The sequence below is a fragment of the Humulus lupulus genome, chromosome 7, assembly GCF_963169125.1.
Source record: "Humulus lupulus chromosome 7, drHumLupu1.1, whole genome shotgun sequence".
NCBI classification, from domain to species: Eukaryota; Viridiplantae; Streptophyta; class Magnoliopsida; order Rosales; family Cannabaceae; genus Humulus; species Humulus lupulus.
Genome location: NC_084799.1, coordinates 13,099,589 through 13,117,416, shown reverse-complemented (window position 1 = coordinate 13,117,416; position 17,828 = coordinate 13,099,589). Strand labels below are relative to the sequence as shown.

The window sequence follows — 17,828 nt, the reverse complement described above, 5'->3', positions numbered from 1 at the left end:
TCTGTTCAAGTTCTTATTGAGGCGTTTGCTGAGTTTGGTGACTCCTCAGGTCTAAAGATTAATTATTCCAAATCTCATATATACTTTGGATGTGTTTCAGCTGAGGTTAAATTGAGAATATTGGATTATTCGCAGCTTGTTGAGGGTACTTTCCCTTTGAAGTATCTTGGGGTTCCCCTTCGACCAACCAAATGGAAATCAGCAGATTGCGATGTTATTTTTAAAAAGATTCAGATGCGGCTCAATGTATGGTCCAGCCGCCATCTTTCTTATGCTGGTAGATTCCAACTTATTCATTCGATTCTAATGGGTATTCGGAATTATTGGATGAGTATATTCGTGCTTCCTCAAAGTGTTGTGAAGGATATTGATAAAGTTTGTCGTCAATTTCTTTGGGGTGAGAGTGGTTCCCGAAGTAAATTTCACTTCACTTCTTGGGAGCAAGTTTGTCGGCCTAAGCCTTTTGGAGGTTTAGGATTTCGTGAGGGGGCTATATGGAATAAACTGAAACTTGCCAAGTATATTTGGGCAATTGAATCTAAACAAGATCAACTTTGGGTTAAGTGGGTGAACTGTGTTTATCTGAAAGGAGTTAGTATCTGGGGTTATAATCCTAAGGCTGATTCCAGCTGGTACTGGAGGAAAATGATGTCCTTCTGTCAATCCATTTCGAGATCTAAATTGCAGGCTGCAGTGATCAAAGGAAAGTTACAGTTGGGTTCTTTTTATTCTCAGCGTCTGTTGAATGAGCGAGTCGCATATGCAAGACCTGTTTGGTGTAAGCTCTCAGTGCCTAAACACAGATTTATTCTGTGGCAGGCTATTAACCAGCATTTTCTCACTCGAGACTTATTACTTGCTGCTTTTCACATCCCAGTAGCAAATTTAAGATGTCCCGTTCGTGATCTTGTTGAGGAAAGCCATGACCATCTTTTCTTTGATTGCATCTTCTCTAGAAAGGTCTTACTGCTGGTTTCTTGTTGGCTTGGAGGGGTTACTTGGCCTGGAAAATTTGAGGACTGGATCACTTGGCTGTCCAGCTGGAAGTCGGACTGGATTCATTTTATAGTGGCTGCTTCTCTTGCTGCTTGTACTTATTTTATCTGGTTTAATAGAAATGCCTGCTGTTTTAGTGATAGTTGTTTAACTGATTTTAAAGTTGTACGCCCTGATTTTCCCACGGGCTGATTAGCAAGCTGAGCTGCAGCCTAATCATGATTATCTCGTGGACATCCCCAAGACCGGAGCTTCCGTCATAAGGTCGTACCTCCTTAGCTCGAGGAAACCCAAGGGTTCGCCAAGATTGCCCAAGACTTGAGCCTGGACTCTGAAGGCCGAGGGTCGAGTTAAGTATCCAGCTCGTGGTACGAACTGAATATGGAGGCTATGACCCTTTGTAAAGTCAACACATGCAAGGTAAACGTGCATATATCAGACATCACGTGTCTGATATGCCCCTGACTTCTCGGACACGCAGCAGGAACGTGCGTATTCAGACACCCACGACTGGGTTGGGCCGTGCGGCCCATTATCTCCTTACCTATCGATTTGACCACACTTATGTGTCAGGTTTATGAATTAATCATGAATGTCACAGAGTTGATATGATAGGTAAGAAGGTCACGGGATGACCTTCTTACCAACTCCCAGGTGTCTTCTCCTATAAATATGGAGACCCTGGGAGTTGATGGGGGTTGATTATCTCTTGTAAGAAATATCCTGTAATCATATACCCAGAGTAGAAATAATATTGACTAGTGGAGTAGAAGGATTTTAACCTTTGAATCACTTAAAAACCGTGTCTTGAGTCACCTTTCCATTTCCTAAGATCATATATCTGTTTCGATTCATTATTAGCACTAATCCATTTTTCTTCCTTTCTTAAATTACTTGTAGGCGAAAAACCGCGTCAACAAAAGTAGATCATCTGATTAGGCAAGCAGTCAAAGCTAGAGTTCTTAATGTAAATTCTAGGCACCTATCTATTAGAGAAAGGCAAATGATTGAGTTTGTAAAATCTTTGTAAGTTCCGAGGGTTGACAACTTCTCCCTTTTGTATGATTCTGTTTGTTTGATCAATGAATATCTTTTCTTTTGATAAAAAAATAATAATAATAAACATCATAATGTTGGTATAAAATGTGTGTAGCAATAATGTATTTTATGCACTTATTAGATTGAGATGAGATTTCACTTATTCTCGGCTTGATTTAATTTACTTTTAGGCTTCCAATAATTATAATCGTTAGATTAATCATTGATCTGATGGTTGTAGGATGAACGAATACTTATTTTAATAACAAGACAAAAATTAGAACTAAAAAAAGACAATGAAAATAATAAAAAGAAAACATTTATTTTGTTAAATTCCTTTGTCTTACAAACAACATTATTAATGATGAATTTGTTTCCTTGTCTAGTTTAGCTTATAATTCTTTAACATGCATGCAATACAAATTACATATTGCAAATATATATATATATAAACATAAAAACATTAATTTCAAAATGGGATTTTTCAACTTCTAACAGCACGAGACTTGCTTATTTAACAAAATGCTTTCGCAAATGGTTAACATAAACATACAAAAAAATTAATATAGCTAATATTTTTAACTAACCTAAGAATAAGACTTCTAATAATTACCATTACAACTCTAGTTAAACGAGTTCTTTTCTTTTTTTTTTCTGTGAGACTAACCAACAGTACACTAATCCCTCATTTCGATCGTTTTTACATAAAAAGTAGGCTTGATGAGTACAAAAAGTACTATATAATTAACAACTAAAAATGAGGGGAATTTCATATATATATCTCCACAGAAACTTTGGTTACATATAAAAACATGCATAATGTGCTGTGTGCCCAAATTATTATCAAATCGGATACTGAACTAGAGTACACATATATATAATTTGGGAAAAAGAAAAATGAAAAGAAGAAAAAGATAGAAGAGAACATATTAATTAATTTCCTGTAACCAAAGCTGGGATTAATCCCCAATTAACTATCCTTTGGCCCCATAATTATGATTAACATTCATAAAGAAACTTATAAGCCCCACCATTTGTGTTGGTTATAAAGAGTAACGTACGTAGCTGTGTAAAAAAATCTCCTAATTAATCCATGCATGGATTTATAGTTTGACCAACCTGCTTGCTCACTCTCTCTCTCTCTCTTTTTCTTTTCTTGTTTGAATGTTTTTTTAGTGTTTCTTTTGCTATGCTTTAATTAGGCCATGATATAAATATATATATATATATATCCCATCAATGTATATTGCTCAAGATGACGATTGCATCACCGAACAAGCAACGGCTTGAGCCCAATGCCTTAACTTCGTTTTAACTTGTTGAGGATTATCACCTGCATTTATATAAAAAGAACAAGATTAATTAATAATTAATATGTATTAGCCAGGTTGGACATGAATGATCATATAAATAATGGATGGTCACTAATTCTTAGTACACTTACAAATTACTCACAAAAAATATGTACTTGTACAATTAAAAATAACGGGTCTCGCATAAAAAATAGTCGATAATAATACATTATTATGTAAATATTATTTTTAATATAAATATAAAATCTATATAAACTTTTATGTAAAATCCTTAGACATTTATAGTGATGAGTACGAATGTAGAGTGCTGACATTTTAATATATCCAATACCTCATAATACCTCATGATATGGTAGGTTTGTTAGCAATATTTTAGAATATATATTAAATTAAAATGTGTAAGGCACGATATTAAATTACATCAATAATGATATTCTACATGTTTGCTTGTGATTGTGCACTTACAAGATATACCGTTATTTGTACAATCTAATATCGGTCTCAGACAACTCATGTGACGGTGGGCACCTCACATCGTCGGATAGCAACACTCAATAGTATCATTTCTAATGAAATTAATAAGATTTATCCTAATCACAAAGACACAAATTATCACTTAATTAATTTTGTTCACCTTAATCTTAATCTTAATTAATGTGAAAAAAGTAGGAACTTATATGCATGCAATTATATGTAAGGTGTGGAATATGGCCGGTGTGATATTATACATATATATATAATTACCGGGGCTGCAGATTTTCCATGAGTCGGATTCGCTCCTAGGGCTTCCAAACGACGGCGACTGTCCGACGGAAGAAGACGACGTGGAGGCCCGACTCTGCGGCGTCGACACCGGACTCAGAGACCGGTTAACGGCGAAGTAAAGATCAAGAGCCGGTAAAGTGCCACAAAGCTTCTGACCCTCTTCCTCTTTGAATCCAAACCCAAGCTCTATACACCCTTTGAGTTCGTTAAGATCCTCGTCGGTCAAATCATCGCCGGCCGATTCAACGACGCTCATATTCTTCCTCTGCTCTTGCTCCAGAATCTGGCGCCGCCGTCTCTCCCACGCAACGTCGCGTGGAGTCTCGCACATGGAGAGCTGCTTCGACAGACGCTTACGGCTCTTCTGCTTCGGCGGCGTCAGCGCCATGTGGCGGAGCTCCTCCTCCGACGAGAAGCTGGAGTCGCTGCTGCATGTTGGCCGGAGCTTTTTGGGTTCCGGTCCGAATTCAATACTCATTATATAAATATATAAATATATATTGTCGTTTCAAGGCAAAAAAAGGGTATGGGAATTGTCGTTTGAGGATAGATAAAGGTATTACAATTATAAGCCGCCCCACACACAAGCCCAGCGGGAGAGTCCGACGGGGGTGTGGGACGGAGCAGGGCGGCGCGTGGATGAACAGAGAGAGAAGATTTTTTTGTATATTATGTCACGTACAATAATATTATATATATTTATATATATATAAATTATAGAAGGTATTATGTGACCATTTGTAACAGAGGTCGGTGAAAGAAGGTGAGAAGAGCATAGAGAAGGCTTTAATGGAGGAGCAACAAAAAAGGGAGGGGCTGCTGCTGGAGGCGGTTGTCACGGCTGTCTTTTGGGAGCTTCCATTGATGTTCCACCATTCATTTCTAACTGTCCCTACCAACTAATCTCATGTTAATTTTGGAGGGTTTTCTTAACTAATTATTATTAGCTTTCATTTTTTAATTGTTAATTTTAATTAATACAATGCAATAAATTGTTGTTATTATTAGAACCTTCATTTGGTAACTATTTATCATTAACAGGGGATTTATTAGTTTAATTACTACTTACTAGCTACAGTGCTTAAATACTTTTATACTTTAATTACGGTTTCATGGCAAATTTTGTAGCCAAATTACTGAGACTACACCTCAGTCTTTTGGGTTTTTTACTTTAACAAATTTGGTTTTGAGAATTATAAGTGTGATATATTAGTTTGTTTGGCAGTTGTATTTGTATACTATTTGGCATCTTAATTTGTTGGGTACTGTTAATTAAAAATAAATCATGCAAGCCACAAACAATGATTTTTTATTAATTTACCTACAAATATACATATATATTAATAATTTAACTTTCCTTTAAAAAAAACAAAAGTGTAAGTAGTACTCAAAAAATATATATTAAATCATATAAAATAATAATTATTATTATTATAGATTATTTCTTTTCTTAACAAATTCTAAACTTATTATTTTACTTATTAATAATCAGTAATTTAATGTCATGTTATTTCTTTTTAATGTATATATATATATGAAGAAAAAAAACCATTAAACAATAATAATTATGAATTTCTTATTAACCTAGTATTATAACATTTTGACAATGAAATAATAAAAATATTAAATTAATTACGGAAATTTGAATTAAATAACAAAAAAATATCAAAGCAGTCATGTTTCAATACTTCTCTATCACTGTTATTGATAGAAAAAGTTGGGTCTATAGCTATTAGCACCTCATTTTTTTTCCCTCTCTTTTAATTAATTAATTATTGATAAATATATACCATAATTTAAATTGACATTAATATTATGACAAGCGACGACCATTTCAATGGAGCTGAAGCTCTGCAGAGAAGAACCATATATAGCTGAGTTGAGGAGAGAGAGAGAGAGAGAGGGGTTTTAGTGTGGTTTGGATGGGTTTTAATAGTAAGAACTTTAAGTGTTACCTAACATCACATTACGTAAATTGTCTACTCACAATTAATACTTATCAAATTTAAATTATACTAATAGAGTTTGGGTATTAATTATCATTTGATGTTATCCTCTTTTTTTATTTTATTAATTGTAATTGCTTTTTCATTGGACAATGTACAAGGTGTCATTTATTTTTTTTTTTAAATGTGTCGTACCCAATTTCTTATTATTTTTGTGTCTCAACAATTAATTTAAGACACCTTATTTATTTATTTAATATATATTTAAATTATTTATAATTTTTTATTTTCCTAATTATATTAACACTATAAATAAATTAGACGTCTTAATATAATTGAAATGACAGAAAATTGGAAAAATCTTTTTTTTCATTTTTTCATTTATGGAAGAAAAAAAAGGCAATAAATCTGTGTTTTTGAGTAATGACGTGTTATAAACAGAGAAAAGCAGAGGAGCGGCTTTTGTAATATAAATTATATAAAGTTAAAAAAAATAAAAAATCCTTTTTATCAATATTTTTATACTTATATGCTACTGAAAAAGTCTGGGAAAATCAGATCAGTTGAGTTTTTTTTCTTTTTTTTCTCTAGCTTGGGCCATGTGGGTATGAAATCTTTGATTTGCATAACTATGTATATGTAATGCAGTAGTTACATAAGTCAACGGCAACGACGAGATTTTTACCCCGTTAGGGTTGACGGGGGTAACAAATAAAACTGCCTTTTTTTTTTTCTGAAGAAAAGAGTGTGCCAGCATGACAGCCAATATTAAATTACCCAGCTTTATAATTGTTATTTTCTATTATGGAAAGCGTGGTTATTAAAAACGACACTTTTATTTTTATTTTAAAAAAAAATCCGACAACTTCCTTAAACAAACGACAATAAGACGATAACATTCATAATAAACGACACGTTTATTGAAAAACGACATATTTTTCTGATAACTTCTTGAAAAACGACAACATTATCAATAAACGACTCCTTTATTGAAAACGACATCTTTTGTAAAACGACAGTATTCTTGGAAAACGACGGTTTTATTTTGATCGACAATATTCTTGATGAAACGGCTTTTTACTAGATCTGAGTTAATATCAACGGTTACTCTAATGAAATCCCAAGCCAATATCTAAAACTACTTGAAATCAAATCAGATATACAGCATAGCATTAATTTTTCAAATATATACAACTTTGAAAGAAGACAGTTAAAACTATATCACTTTAAGGGTATGAGAGATTTAAATTAAGTTCCATTTCATAGCTTTATATAAAGCATGAAATAATGGTCTGAAAATTTCAGACTACTTATCTAATACAACTTAAAATATATTTTGCTCACAATGAATCATCTTTATATCAATCACAAAAACAAAGAATCAAATCAAGCTTTGAAATATTGGAACAAAAGAAAATGGAATTGGTAGTGAATCATGGATAGCTCTCCAACCAAAAATACTCACTTTCGATAGCAAAAATTCTTATTTCATCTTTTTTTTTTTTCTTCAAATGATTTTATTCTGATTTAATTTAATTTATATATAAATTTTAAAAAGTAAAACGACATTTTTATGCTCTTTTCTTTTGGCAGTTTTTTGCAATTAATTTAATTGTAACTGAAAAATAAGTAGTTTTAAAAAAAGAAATAATTAGCACTGCATTGTTTTTTTGTATACGTACCCTTAATTTTTTTTTTTTTTTTGACAAATATACGTACCCTTAATTTTATATAACATTTTTGTTTGAAAAAATTTGTGACTGCATTCTAGTTTTTTTTTAAAGAGAATTTTTAAAAATAAAAAATCAAATTAACATAAATGCAGTTATAATATATAAACTTATCTCTTCAGTTACAACAAATTAATAATAAAAAACTGCAAAATAATAAAAATAATTTCATATGGGATTTGGATCCGAATTTTATTCCACAGACTCTCCTGCCGGCTTAAATGTGTCATTAAAAGATGCAAAAATACATGCAATAAATAACGGTTGGAAACCAAAGCTAAAGTTAGTCAGTTATAGTTTTTAGACATGTTACAACCTATCAAAAAAAAAAATTCCACCTATTCTTTCTCACCATCATCTGTTTTTAACGACTTCTTTCGATCTTAGAACCAATAATGGAAAATCCAAAGACAAATCATGCAAAACAAAGATAACCCTTCATACAAAAACGTGACAATTTACAAGTTTTCTCCTCTCTTTCTTGCCTGGTCTGGTCTCTCGATCCAGGTAAGGCTCTGTAAATGAAAGCTCGAGTTACTTTCAATGGCGGACTAGAGATGAACTTGGTTATCATCCCCCCATAATAAAGGATCATATATAGAGAAAAAAGAGACAAACAAAACTAAAAAGTCAATATAGAGGCGTACAGGGAAACTTTCTCACCGATCACTATCTTTTTTTCTTTATCAGTGCATTTCGTTTTCCTGTACGCCATTCTCATGGTCGACCTCGGTTTATGTCTTCTTCATTCATTCCGTTTAGCCATGAATATGAAAACCCACAAATTGTTTTTCCTTGTTTTTCTTTCTGTTCTCTTCAACTCCTTCCATGGCTCCATGTCTGACTCGGATTCATTGATATTGGGATGTGGCACTGAAAATGCCGCCAAAGATGCAGACGGGAGGAACTGGGAGCCTGACACCAAGTTCATCAATGGAGAAAACTCAGTTTCCGTTAGAGCACAATACCAAGACCCTTCTCTTATTTCTGAAACTCCATACATGACAGCAAGAATCTTCACCTCCAAGGTAACTTACAAGTTCCCTGTCAAACCCAACAAGAGGTATTGGCTTAGACTCCATTTTTACCCCTCAGTTTACGGTAGCAACAATGCTGAGGAGTCTTATTTCAATGTCATTGTCAATGATTTAACTCTCTTGAAAAACTTCAGCGCTTCTCTCAATTGTAAGGCCCTGACACAAGCTTACATTATGAGAGAATACACCTTGGCTCCCTCTACTTCTGATTCTCTCAGCCTCACCTTTGAGCCAGCAGTAGGTTTTGCCTTTGTCAATGGTATTGAGTTGATTCAGGTACCGGAACTGTTCGACACGGTATCGGTCATGGGGTTTTCAGACCAGACCATAGATGCCAAGACCACAAATATGCAGACTATGTATAGATTGAATGTTGGTGGTCAATATATTTCTCCAACCAATGACTCTGGTTTGACCAGGACATGGTATGATGATTACCCTTATTTGTATGGAGCTCAGTCTGGGGTTTCAATTGAGGCCAGCCCAAATGTAAAGATTAATTACAAAGAAGTGCCTACCTATGCAGCCCCAGCTGATGTTTACAGGACAGCTAGATCAATGGGAGGCACAAAAGAAATAAACCTGAATTACAATCTCACATGGGTTTTCCAGCAAATTGATCCAAATTATATGTATCTTGTGAGGTTACACTTCTGTGATTTTAAGTACTTTAAACCTAATGAGATTGTTTTTAATATCTTTGTAAACAACCAAACAGCTCAATCTGGAGCAGATGTGGTTGCTTGGTCAGGAGGAAAGGCTGTGCCTACTTATAAAGATTATGTTGTGTATGTCACTGATGGGAAAGGAGATGAGGAGCTTTGGTTGGCAGTGAACCCTGCAACTGAAACAAAGCCTGAGTATTACGATGCAATAGTTAATGGCATTGAGATATTCAAGATGGAAGCTAAGAAAAACTTGGCGGGTCCAAACCCAAAGCCTTCAGAGATGATGGCCAAGGATGAGCAACGGCAGAAGACCTTTCAAAGCAAGACAAATCATGCCCAAGTCATTGGTGGGGCTGCTGGAGGAGCTGCAGCCATTGGCATAGTTGCTGCATTGTGCATTGCAGTCTACCAAAGAAAGAAGAGGTTCATTGGTACAGATTCACACACTTCAAGTTGGCTTCCTATTTATGGAAACTCTCATACCACTGCCAGCAAATCAGCAATCTCTGGCAAGAGCACTGCCAGCAGCCACCTCTCGGCGACTGCTCAAGGCCGTTGCAGGCGTTTCTCTTTCATGGAAATGAAGAAAGCCACCAAGAGTTTTGATGAGTCTAATGTCATTGGTGTCGGAGGGTTTGGAAAGGTCTACAAGGGAATTATAGATGCAGGGACCAAAGTGGCCATTAAGAGATCAAATCCATCTTCAGAGCAAGGAGTTAACGAATTCCAGACCGAAATTGAGATGCTTTCAGAGTTGAGACACAAGCATTTAGTTTCTCTGATTGGTTTCTGTGAGGAAGACAATGAAATGTGCTTGGTTTATGACTACATGGCTCTTGGCACTCTTAGGGAACATCTGTACAAGAGCAACAAACCTCACCTTTCATGGAAGCGTAGGCTTGAACTTTGCATTGGAGCAGCAAAAGGTCTTCACTACCTTCACACAGGAGCCAAATGGACCATCATTCATAGGGATGTTAAAACGACAAACATTCTCTTGGATGAGCATTGGGTTGCTAAGGTTTCTGATTTTGGGCTCTCCAAAACAGGACCAGATATGAGCACTGGCCATGTTAGCACGGTGGTAAAGGGAAGTTTTGGATACTTGGATCCTGAATATTTTCGAAGACAACAACTGACTGAAAAGTCTGATGTTTACTCATTTGGGGTTGTCCTGTTTGAGGTGTTATGTGCAAGACCAGCTTTGAATCCAAGCTTACCAAAGGAACAAGTCAGTCTTGCTGATTGGGCTCTACACTGCCAAAGGAAAGGGACTCTGGAAGACATTGTTGATCCTACTTTGAAGGGAAAAATCCACCCTGAAAGTATGAAGAAATTTGCAGATACAGCTGAGAAGTGCTTGTCGGACCATGGAATGGACCGTCCCACTTTAAACGACATACTGTGGAACCTCGAATTTGCTCTTCAGTTGCAGGAAAACATGGACGGTTCAAGCCATTCTTCTAGGCGTGGCAGCGAGACCAGCTCTGAGGAAGGTAGTCTAAGACACCAGAACATGGCAATGCATTACAGCAACCTGAGCCTTGGAAGCGATAGCGAGCTGGGAAGTGATGACACTTCTGGGCAGAATTCCACCGCGGTCTTCTCTCAGATTGTTAATCCAAGAGGACGATAGAGTGAGTTGTTGATGGTGATTGCTATGCTACCAGAGAAGGATTTAATCAAAGAAAATAAAAGACCAGATTCATAGATTACTTTATGCTTTGTTCATTGTTTGTAATATTTCTTTTGGTTTTCTCCACTTTCTTTTTTGGTATTTGTCATTTATTCTGTTTTAGTATCATACATTGGACAGGATAACATAAATTCATAGTACGGATTCATGTTTGTTCTGCCTGGAGTTTCTATATGATCAAACTAATATTTATATACATATGTATGTCAACCTTCCAATATCTGTTTTTTTGACATCACATTAGGTTATGGTAGATTCTTAAAGAATTGTAATCTTAGTGAAGAGGCAAGACTTCACGCTGAGGATACATAATATTTTGCTATTAATGTGTGTGCACTGTGAGCATTTGTACTTCTCAGGTAAAATAAATCTCCAACACTAATGTTCAAAAAGATCATGCAATGAAATGATAAACTAAATTTCACTTTAAATAAATTGTCTATCAAATCTGAATAACTTGTTAACCAGCACAGCATCCTACTTTTGCTCCATCAAAACTTTGAAACTAAAACAGGTCCACAATGACCAAAACACATTTAGGTGGGAAAACTAAAATGAATACTCATCATCACCATCAAACATCTGGTTCTTGCAAAACCTGGTACCAACTAAGTAACAGAAGAACAAGTAGAATCTTCACTTGAGGGGGATGAACCTGGAGGAGTGAGTGGCACCAATACCAGGCCTTCCATGCTTCACAGGCTTGTAAGAAATTGAGAACTCAGCAAGATAATGGCCAATCATTTCAGGCTTGATCTCAACCTGATTGAAAGTCTTACCATTGTACACACCAATGATGCTCCCAATCATTTCAGGTACAATAATCATGTTCCTGAGGTGGGTTCTAACTGGCTCGGGCTTCTCACCAGCTGGTGCCTCTCTTTTCTGTTACAAGGGGCCAGGAAAACAAAATTAACACCGGCTCAAAGTTTAGAACATAAAAAACATCACAAAAAACAAGCAATAATGCAACTACAAGCAACTATATGGAAGCTAACTCTTGAAAACATGACATCAGAATCACTACTGACTGGAACAACAATCAAATCATGTTCCAAATATATAAAATTCACATATGAGTTACAATTTCAAATCTTGTGCAGATCATTTCATGAATAAAATGTAACGAATTAACCAACCAACAAAACTACTTGTACAAATTACATCTTTTTGTTGCATAGAAACATATAAATGTAATTAACATGACTAAATACACATTGAATAAGATAGATTATTCGGTTTTAAATAGAATTATGCTTCAAAATCTCAAGCCCGTGGGGAAAAATAGACCAACTAGATAGTAAAATCATCCCTCTATAACCAAAAATTTACTAACTTGAAATGATTAAAACCTAGATGATACAATCTTCCCTCTAATAACTCCATACCCCTAACACGAAATAATCATAAATCTATATGGAAATTTGGACAGACGCTCCAAAAACAGATAATCAAACTTAAGGCAACCAAATTTGGCGAATTCATATCTTAATCGACCAATCAATCATTATCAATAAACTCATGAAAAAAGCCAAAATATACACACACAAAAAGAAAATACAGAAAACTCACAGCCTTGCGCAGCTTCTTGATCAAAGCCATTGGCTTTCTCTTCAAACCTCTCTGAAACCTAAATAATTCATCAACCCAACAAAAATTTTCAGCAATTAAAACAAAACCCCCCCCATTATCGAAAATCCATCGAACACAAAAAGAGACCATCCATTATGTAACGAGACTTAAACTGAACTAACCTTCTACGAGCCCTGGCAGTGAAGAGCTTGACGAGCTCATCAGTAGACATATCAAGGAGAGCATCCAAATCAACGCCTCTGAAGCTGAACTTCTTGAATGTCCTCTTCTTGGGGACTCCGGCAACCGCCACTTCCGGCTCTGTATCCGCCTGAAAATTAAAAAAAAAAAAAAACAGAGAATACTTCATAACAAGAATAAACTCATAAAAATCAAAAGAAGAAGATGTAGAAGCCAGAGAAAACCCAACTCACCATTTTCAGTGAAAGAGAAGGAGAATCCTAAATCGGCGGCTGATAGAGATATTAGAGCGTAACAGCAGAAGCTTGGGAAATTAGGGCTTTTGGGGGTTGTACTTGAAGATTGGTTTATATATCTTGGATATACCGAAAGGGTGCATTTTTCTACGTCTTTATAAAAATGTGATATTTTTGTAATTTAATGGTTCTTTTTGTGAAACTAATGCAATTATCTAAAAATTTGGTATATTTGAATTTGTCTAATTTCTTGTATGTTTAAGTGATTTTTTTTTTAAATATAGTATCAAATATATATCAATTATTTACTGAAATTCATAATAGAGAATATATCATTTTTTATATTTTGTGTTTAACAAAAACAATACAAAAAAATACCTTAAACTAAATATATTTTTAAAAGTTATTATGCTTCAAAATGATATTGTAATTGTTGATCATCTTGACAAAACGGACATAAATGAAAGAACATGGATATTAAAAATATATTTGACTAACTTAAGTCTAAGCTATTGTTTTGTAAAATACAATGAATCAAACTAGTAAATTTTTCATGTTCTAACTTGCTGTGATCATTTGTATATTCTGGGCTTAAGGAGTAATAGCTCATTGTTATAGCATCTTTAAACGAGCACTTTAGTTAAATTATGGAGACTTTTTCTGAAGTTTTTTTTATGTATATTCAATAAAATCAAAAAGAACATAATTACAAAATAATATACAACATATATACTAAAATAAAAGATATATAATGTTATTCACACAACAAATCAAGGAACTTTATATATATATATATATATAAAAAAGATAATTATCAGGGTTTTACTTTAACCCTTACTAGTGGGGCTCTCAGTGTTCTCGACCTTTGAACAATTTTTGACGCGATTTTTTTTTATGATTATGTATATTGTAGCTATTTAGAGCATCAGCGCTATTTTTAGAAAATTCTGAATAGTTTACAGTACCGAAAATTAGGTTCAAACATGTTGTTGCACGCGTGACTAATTTTTTTTTATGCGCGTAGAAAGTAACATGTTTGAAACTAGTTTTCGGTACTGTAAATTATTCAGAATTTTCTAAAAATTTGCAAGATGCTCTAAATAGCTACAATATATACAGTCATAAAAAAAATCGTGTCGAAAACTGTTCACGAGTCGATAATACTTAGAGCTCCACCGATAATATTTAAAGTAAAGCCCCTATAAAAAAATTCTCATATATATATAATAATAATATCAAATAGTTAAAAATAAGGAAAATGAACTCATATACAATTTTTTTTACATTATTTTTTCATTTTTACGTTATTAATTAAATTATTTCATTTTTATTCATGTATCATTTCATTTATACGGTAATCTAGTTTTTATATATTCAATTTTACAATTTGTACGTAGTAAATGACTAAACATGAGTCATTTCTGGGTAGTTGTGAGTTTCAATTAAGATTTTGAGGATATTTATTCTCTTCATCCAAATGTTAATTTTCTCAAATTTAAATAGTTTTAAAATCATTAAGTCTTTAAAAATTTAAAACTCTGTTATATCCAAATTATCATGACTTCTCTACAATATTACTATTGATTGATTTTATCACTATTTTCACAAAACACAATTTATATATAATTACATAAAAGTGTACTTGAATTTTCTTATTCAACAATTAAAATAATATGAATATTGATGTATATAACCGAGCAGCTAAGAAAGAATAATAATAACCACTAAAAAAGTTCAATTTTGATAAAATGTCTTAATGTTTGGAGTACTTGAACTTAATACACCAAAGTCTTATCTATATCAAAAGAAAAAGAAAAAAAACTATCTACTCAACATACTTATAAGGATCGGAATGCCTTCTAAAAACACATAAGATAAATGTTTTTTTCTAAAAAAAAAATAATAAATTTTCTACACCATAAACAAAATTGAAAAATATTTTCGACTTTTTCTTTTACTATTGTCTTTCTCTTCTTTGCTGGAGCCTTGTGAAGGGCAACAAAATGATATGAATACTCAAGACTCACTCTCATATTCATAAACTTCATTTGCATTTGTACATGAAAAAAACAAAATGTCTATTTCTATGAGCATATGACTACAACCCCATGTTCCCATGACAACATAAAAACTCATATTCTAATTTCATTCTTATGCAATTCATGCAACCCACTATAATCTCAAATGTCACTCACTTCAACCCCATGCAACTTAAAGTAACACATGGCACCACGTGCAACCCTAATACTATTTCAAATGCAACTCAATGCAACCAAAATGCAATTTTAAATGCAACCTAAATCAACATTACATGCAAGGTCAATGCAGGCTAAAGCATCCTGAAAGAACCCACTGCAACCTCAAATACAAGTCTGTGCAACCCACTACAACGTTATGTAACACATGGCAACATAAAATCTCATAGTCTAATTTCATTCTTATGCAACTCATTGTAATGCAACCCACTGTAGCCTAAAATGCAATATACTACAACCCACATGCAACCTGAAGCAACATATGGCAAGCCCATCCAACTCCATGCAACCCAATACCATCTAAAACAACCAGATGTAATTTTAAATGCAACCCACTGCAACCTCAAATGCTAGTCCAATGCAAGCCCATTTTTAAAGGTTGTAGATGTTGCAACAGAGGTTGCCAAAAATGTTGCACCTAATATTCTGAAGGTTGCAGACTTTGCAACAAAGATTGCATCTCAAGTTTCATAGGTTTTTCAAATGTTGTAAAAGAGGTTGCAGAAGTTGCAAGAGAAGTTGTTGATGTTTCAATAATGGTTGCAACTGAAGTTGAAGAGGTTATATACATTTCAACAAAGCCCATGCAACCCTATGTAAACCATTATTCCCAATCTGAAAACTCATATGCAACCTCATGTAACTTAATACAACTCATGTCAATTTAAAAAAAAACTCATATGCTAATTTTGTCTTATGCAACTCAATCAACGCACTAAAACCTCAAATGAAAACCTAATGCAACTCCATGCAACCTAAAGTAACTTTAATAATTTCATTTGAAAATTTCATCATTATGCAACTAATAATGCAACATCAAATGCAAGCCCAATATGCAACCTAAAGCAACCCACTACAATCTCAAATGCAACTTAAAGCAGCCTAAAACAACTTTAAAAAACTCATTTGCAAATTTCAAATGCAACACCATGCAACCCAATACAATTTTGCAGATGTTGCAACAGAAGTTGTAGAGGTTGCAACAGAGGTTGAATAGGTTGTATACATTGATAAAATGTTGCATCTCATATGCAACCTCAAATACAAGCCGAATGCAGCCTAAAGTAACTCATTGCAACCTCAAATGCAAGTCCAATGCAACCTAGAGCAACCCACTGCAACCTCAAATGCATGCCCATGCAACCCAATATAACACAATGCAATCTCCATTGTAAGTCTATGAAACCCAACGTAGCTCCAAGCAACCCATGACAATTTAATAAATTATAGGCCTTTCTAGATTCAAGTTTTGCTTCTAAGCTTCTTAATAGTATTCAGGAACATTCAGAACTGAATTTTAAAAATTTCTATAAGATGATTATAATTGAACAACTAATAGTTCTATCAATTTATACAGCAGTTTCTATCAATATATATGTATACACATGAGAATAATCGAAACATAAATTGTCTTTTGATAAAGGATTAAAACCATTGCAATACTCGGAATTTGGGAGCAAAAAATGAACAATTTTTTGGAAATGCCCAACTTAAAATACATTCCGTCTGTTATGCCATTAAACAAGCTGAACAACACAAATGAAATTTTAACTTTGACAGCCAAAAAGATTCACATCAAATTGAGAAAATATTTATTTTGCTATCTACTCCAAGTTATCTAACAGTGACATTTACACACACATTCACATATATAATATAAATATATATTCAAAATGAAACAAGTCTAAAGATTCAAAAGTTGAAGAAAAAAAAAACTACAAGCTCATATATTAAAAAAATTCAAAGATATTTTCAATGAGTGAGTAGTAGGATACCTTGGCTGGTGGCAGCGAAAACAAGAAGGAGAGGGAGTCTCGGAGGTGGAGTGGGCTGGGATACTGTCGATGGAGACTAACGACGAAGACTCAACAACAAAAGGCAATGCCATGGCTGAGACTGGTACTGATGAATATCGAAATCGAGTGGACTAGGGTGGGTTGCAGAGGTTGCAGCTATTTGCAGAGGTCACCAATTGGAATGATTGGTTCATGAAAATAGTTATTGATCAGAATGGTTGGTTCATGAAAATAATTTATTCCAATGTGGTTTTCATTCTCAAATTTTACTTGTCTTTTGGAATTTTAATATGATTTTGGTTACTTTCATGATTTGAATTTGGCAGGATTAATTTTCATTTGAAGATTGAAAACTACATTGTCGTTGTCAATGGTTGTTGCCAAGTGAGGAAAATACTCTAATTTTGAATAAAATAACTTTTATTTATGTAGTTTTGATTTAATTATTCATTCCCTCCATAAGTGAATTATAAATTATATATATAATCAATATCACTAATATTAATTATCAAATATTTACAAAATAATTTATTAAAAAAATGTTTTGGGAGTATTACAATAAATCACCCCACGATCATG

General features: G+C 33.8%; 3 protein-coding genes across 3 annotated transcripts; 1 reads left to right on the top strand and 2 right to left on the bottom strand.

Moving 5' to 3' along the window:
• Nucleotides 1-3,284: 3,284 nt before the first annotated feature.
• On the bottom strand, nt 3,285-4,618 carry LOC133790726 (uncharacterized). The gene is made up of 2 exons (XM_062228476.1): nt 4,092-4,618; nt 3,285-3,367 (listed from the first exon to the last, which is right to left on the bottom strand). The coding sequence occupies exons 1-2, from the start codon at nt 4,588-4,590 to the stop codon at nt 3,285-3,287; spliced, it is 582 nt and encodes a 193-aa protein (XP_062084460.1). The 5' UTR covers nt 4,591-4,618.
• A 3,266-nt stretch (nt 4,619-7,884) lies between these two features.
• Nucleotides 7,885-11,491, top strand: LOC133790721 (receptor-like protein kinase ANXUR2). Its single transcript, XM_062228472.1, has one exon. The coding sequence runs from the start codon at nt 8,508-8,510 to the stop codon at nt 11,127-11,129; it is 2,622 nt and encodes an 873-aa protein (XP_062084456.1). The 5' UTR covers nt 7,885-8,507; the 3' UTR covers nt 11,130-11,491.
• Nucleotides 11,492-11,586: 95 nt separating this feature from the next.
• On the bottom strand, nt 11,587-13,348 carry LOC133790722 (small ribosomal subunit protein uS19x). Its single transcript, XM_062228473.1, has 4 exons — nt 13,196-13,348; nt 12,944-13,092; nt 12,762-12,819; nt 11,587-12,074 (listed from the first exon to the last, which is right to left on the bottom strand). The coding sequence occupies exons 1-4, from the start codon at nt 13,196-13,198 to the stop codon at nt 11,826-11,828; spliced, it is 459 nt and encodes a 152-aa protein (XP_062084457.1). The 5' UTR covers nt 13,199-13,348; the 3' UTR covers nt 11,587-11,825.
• Nucleotides 13,349-17,828: the final 4,480 nt, after the last annotated feature.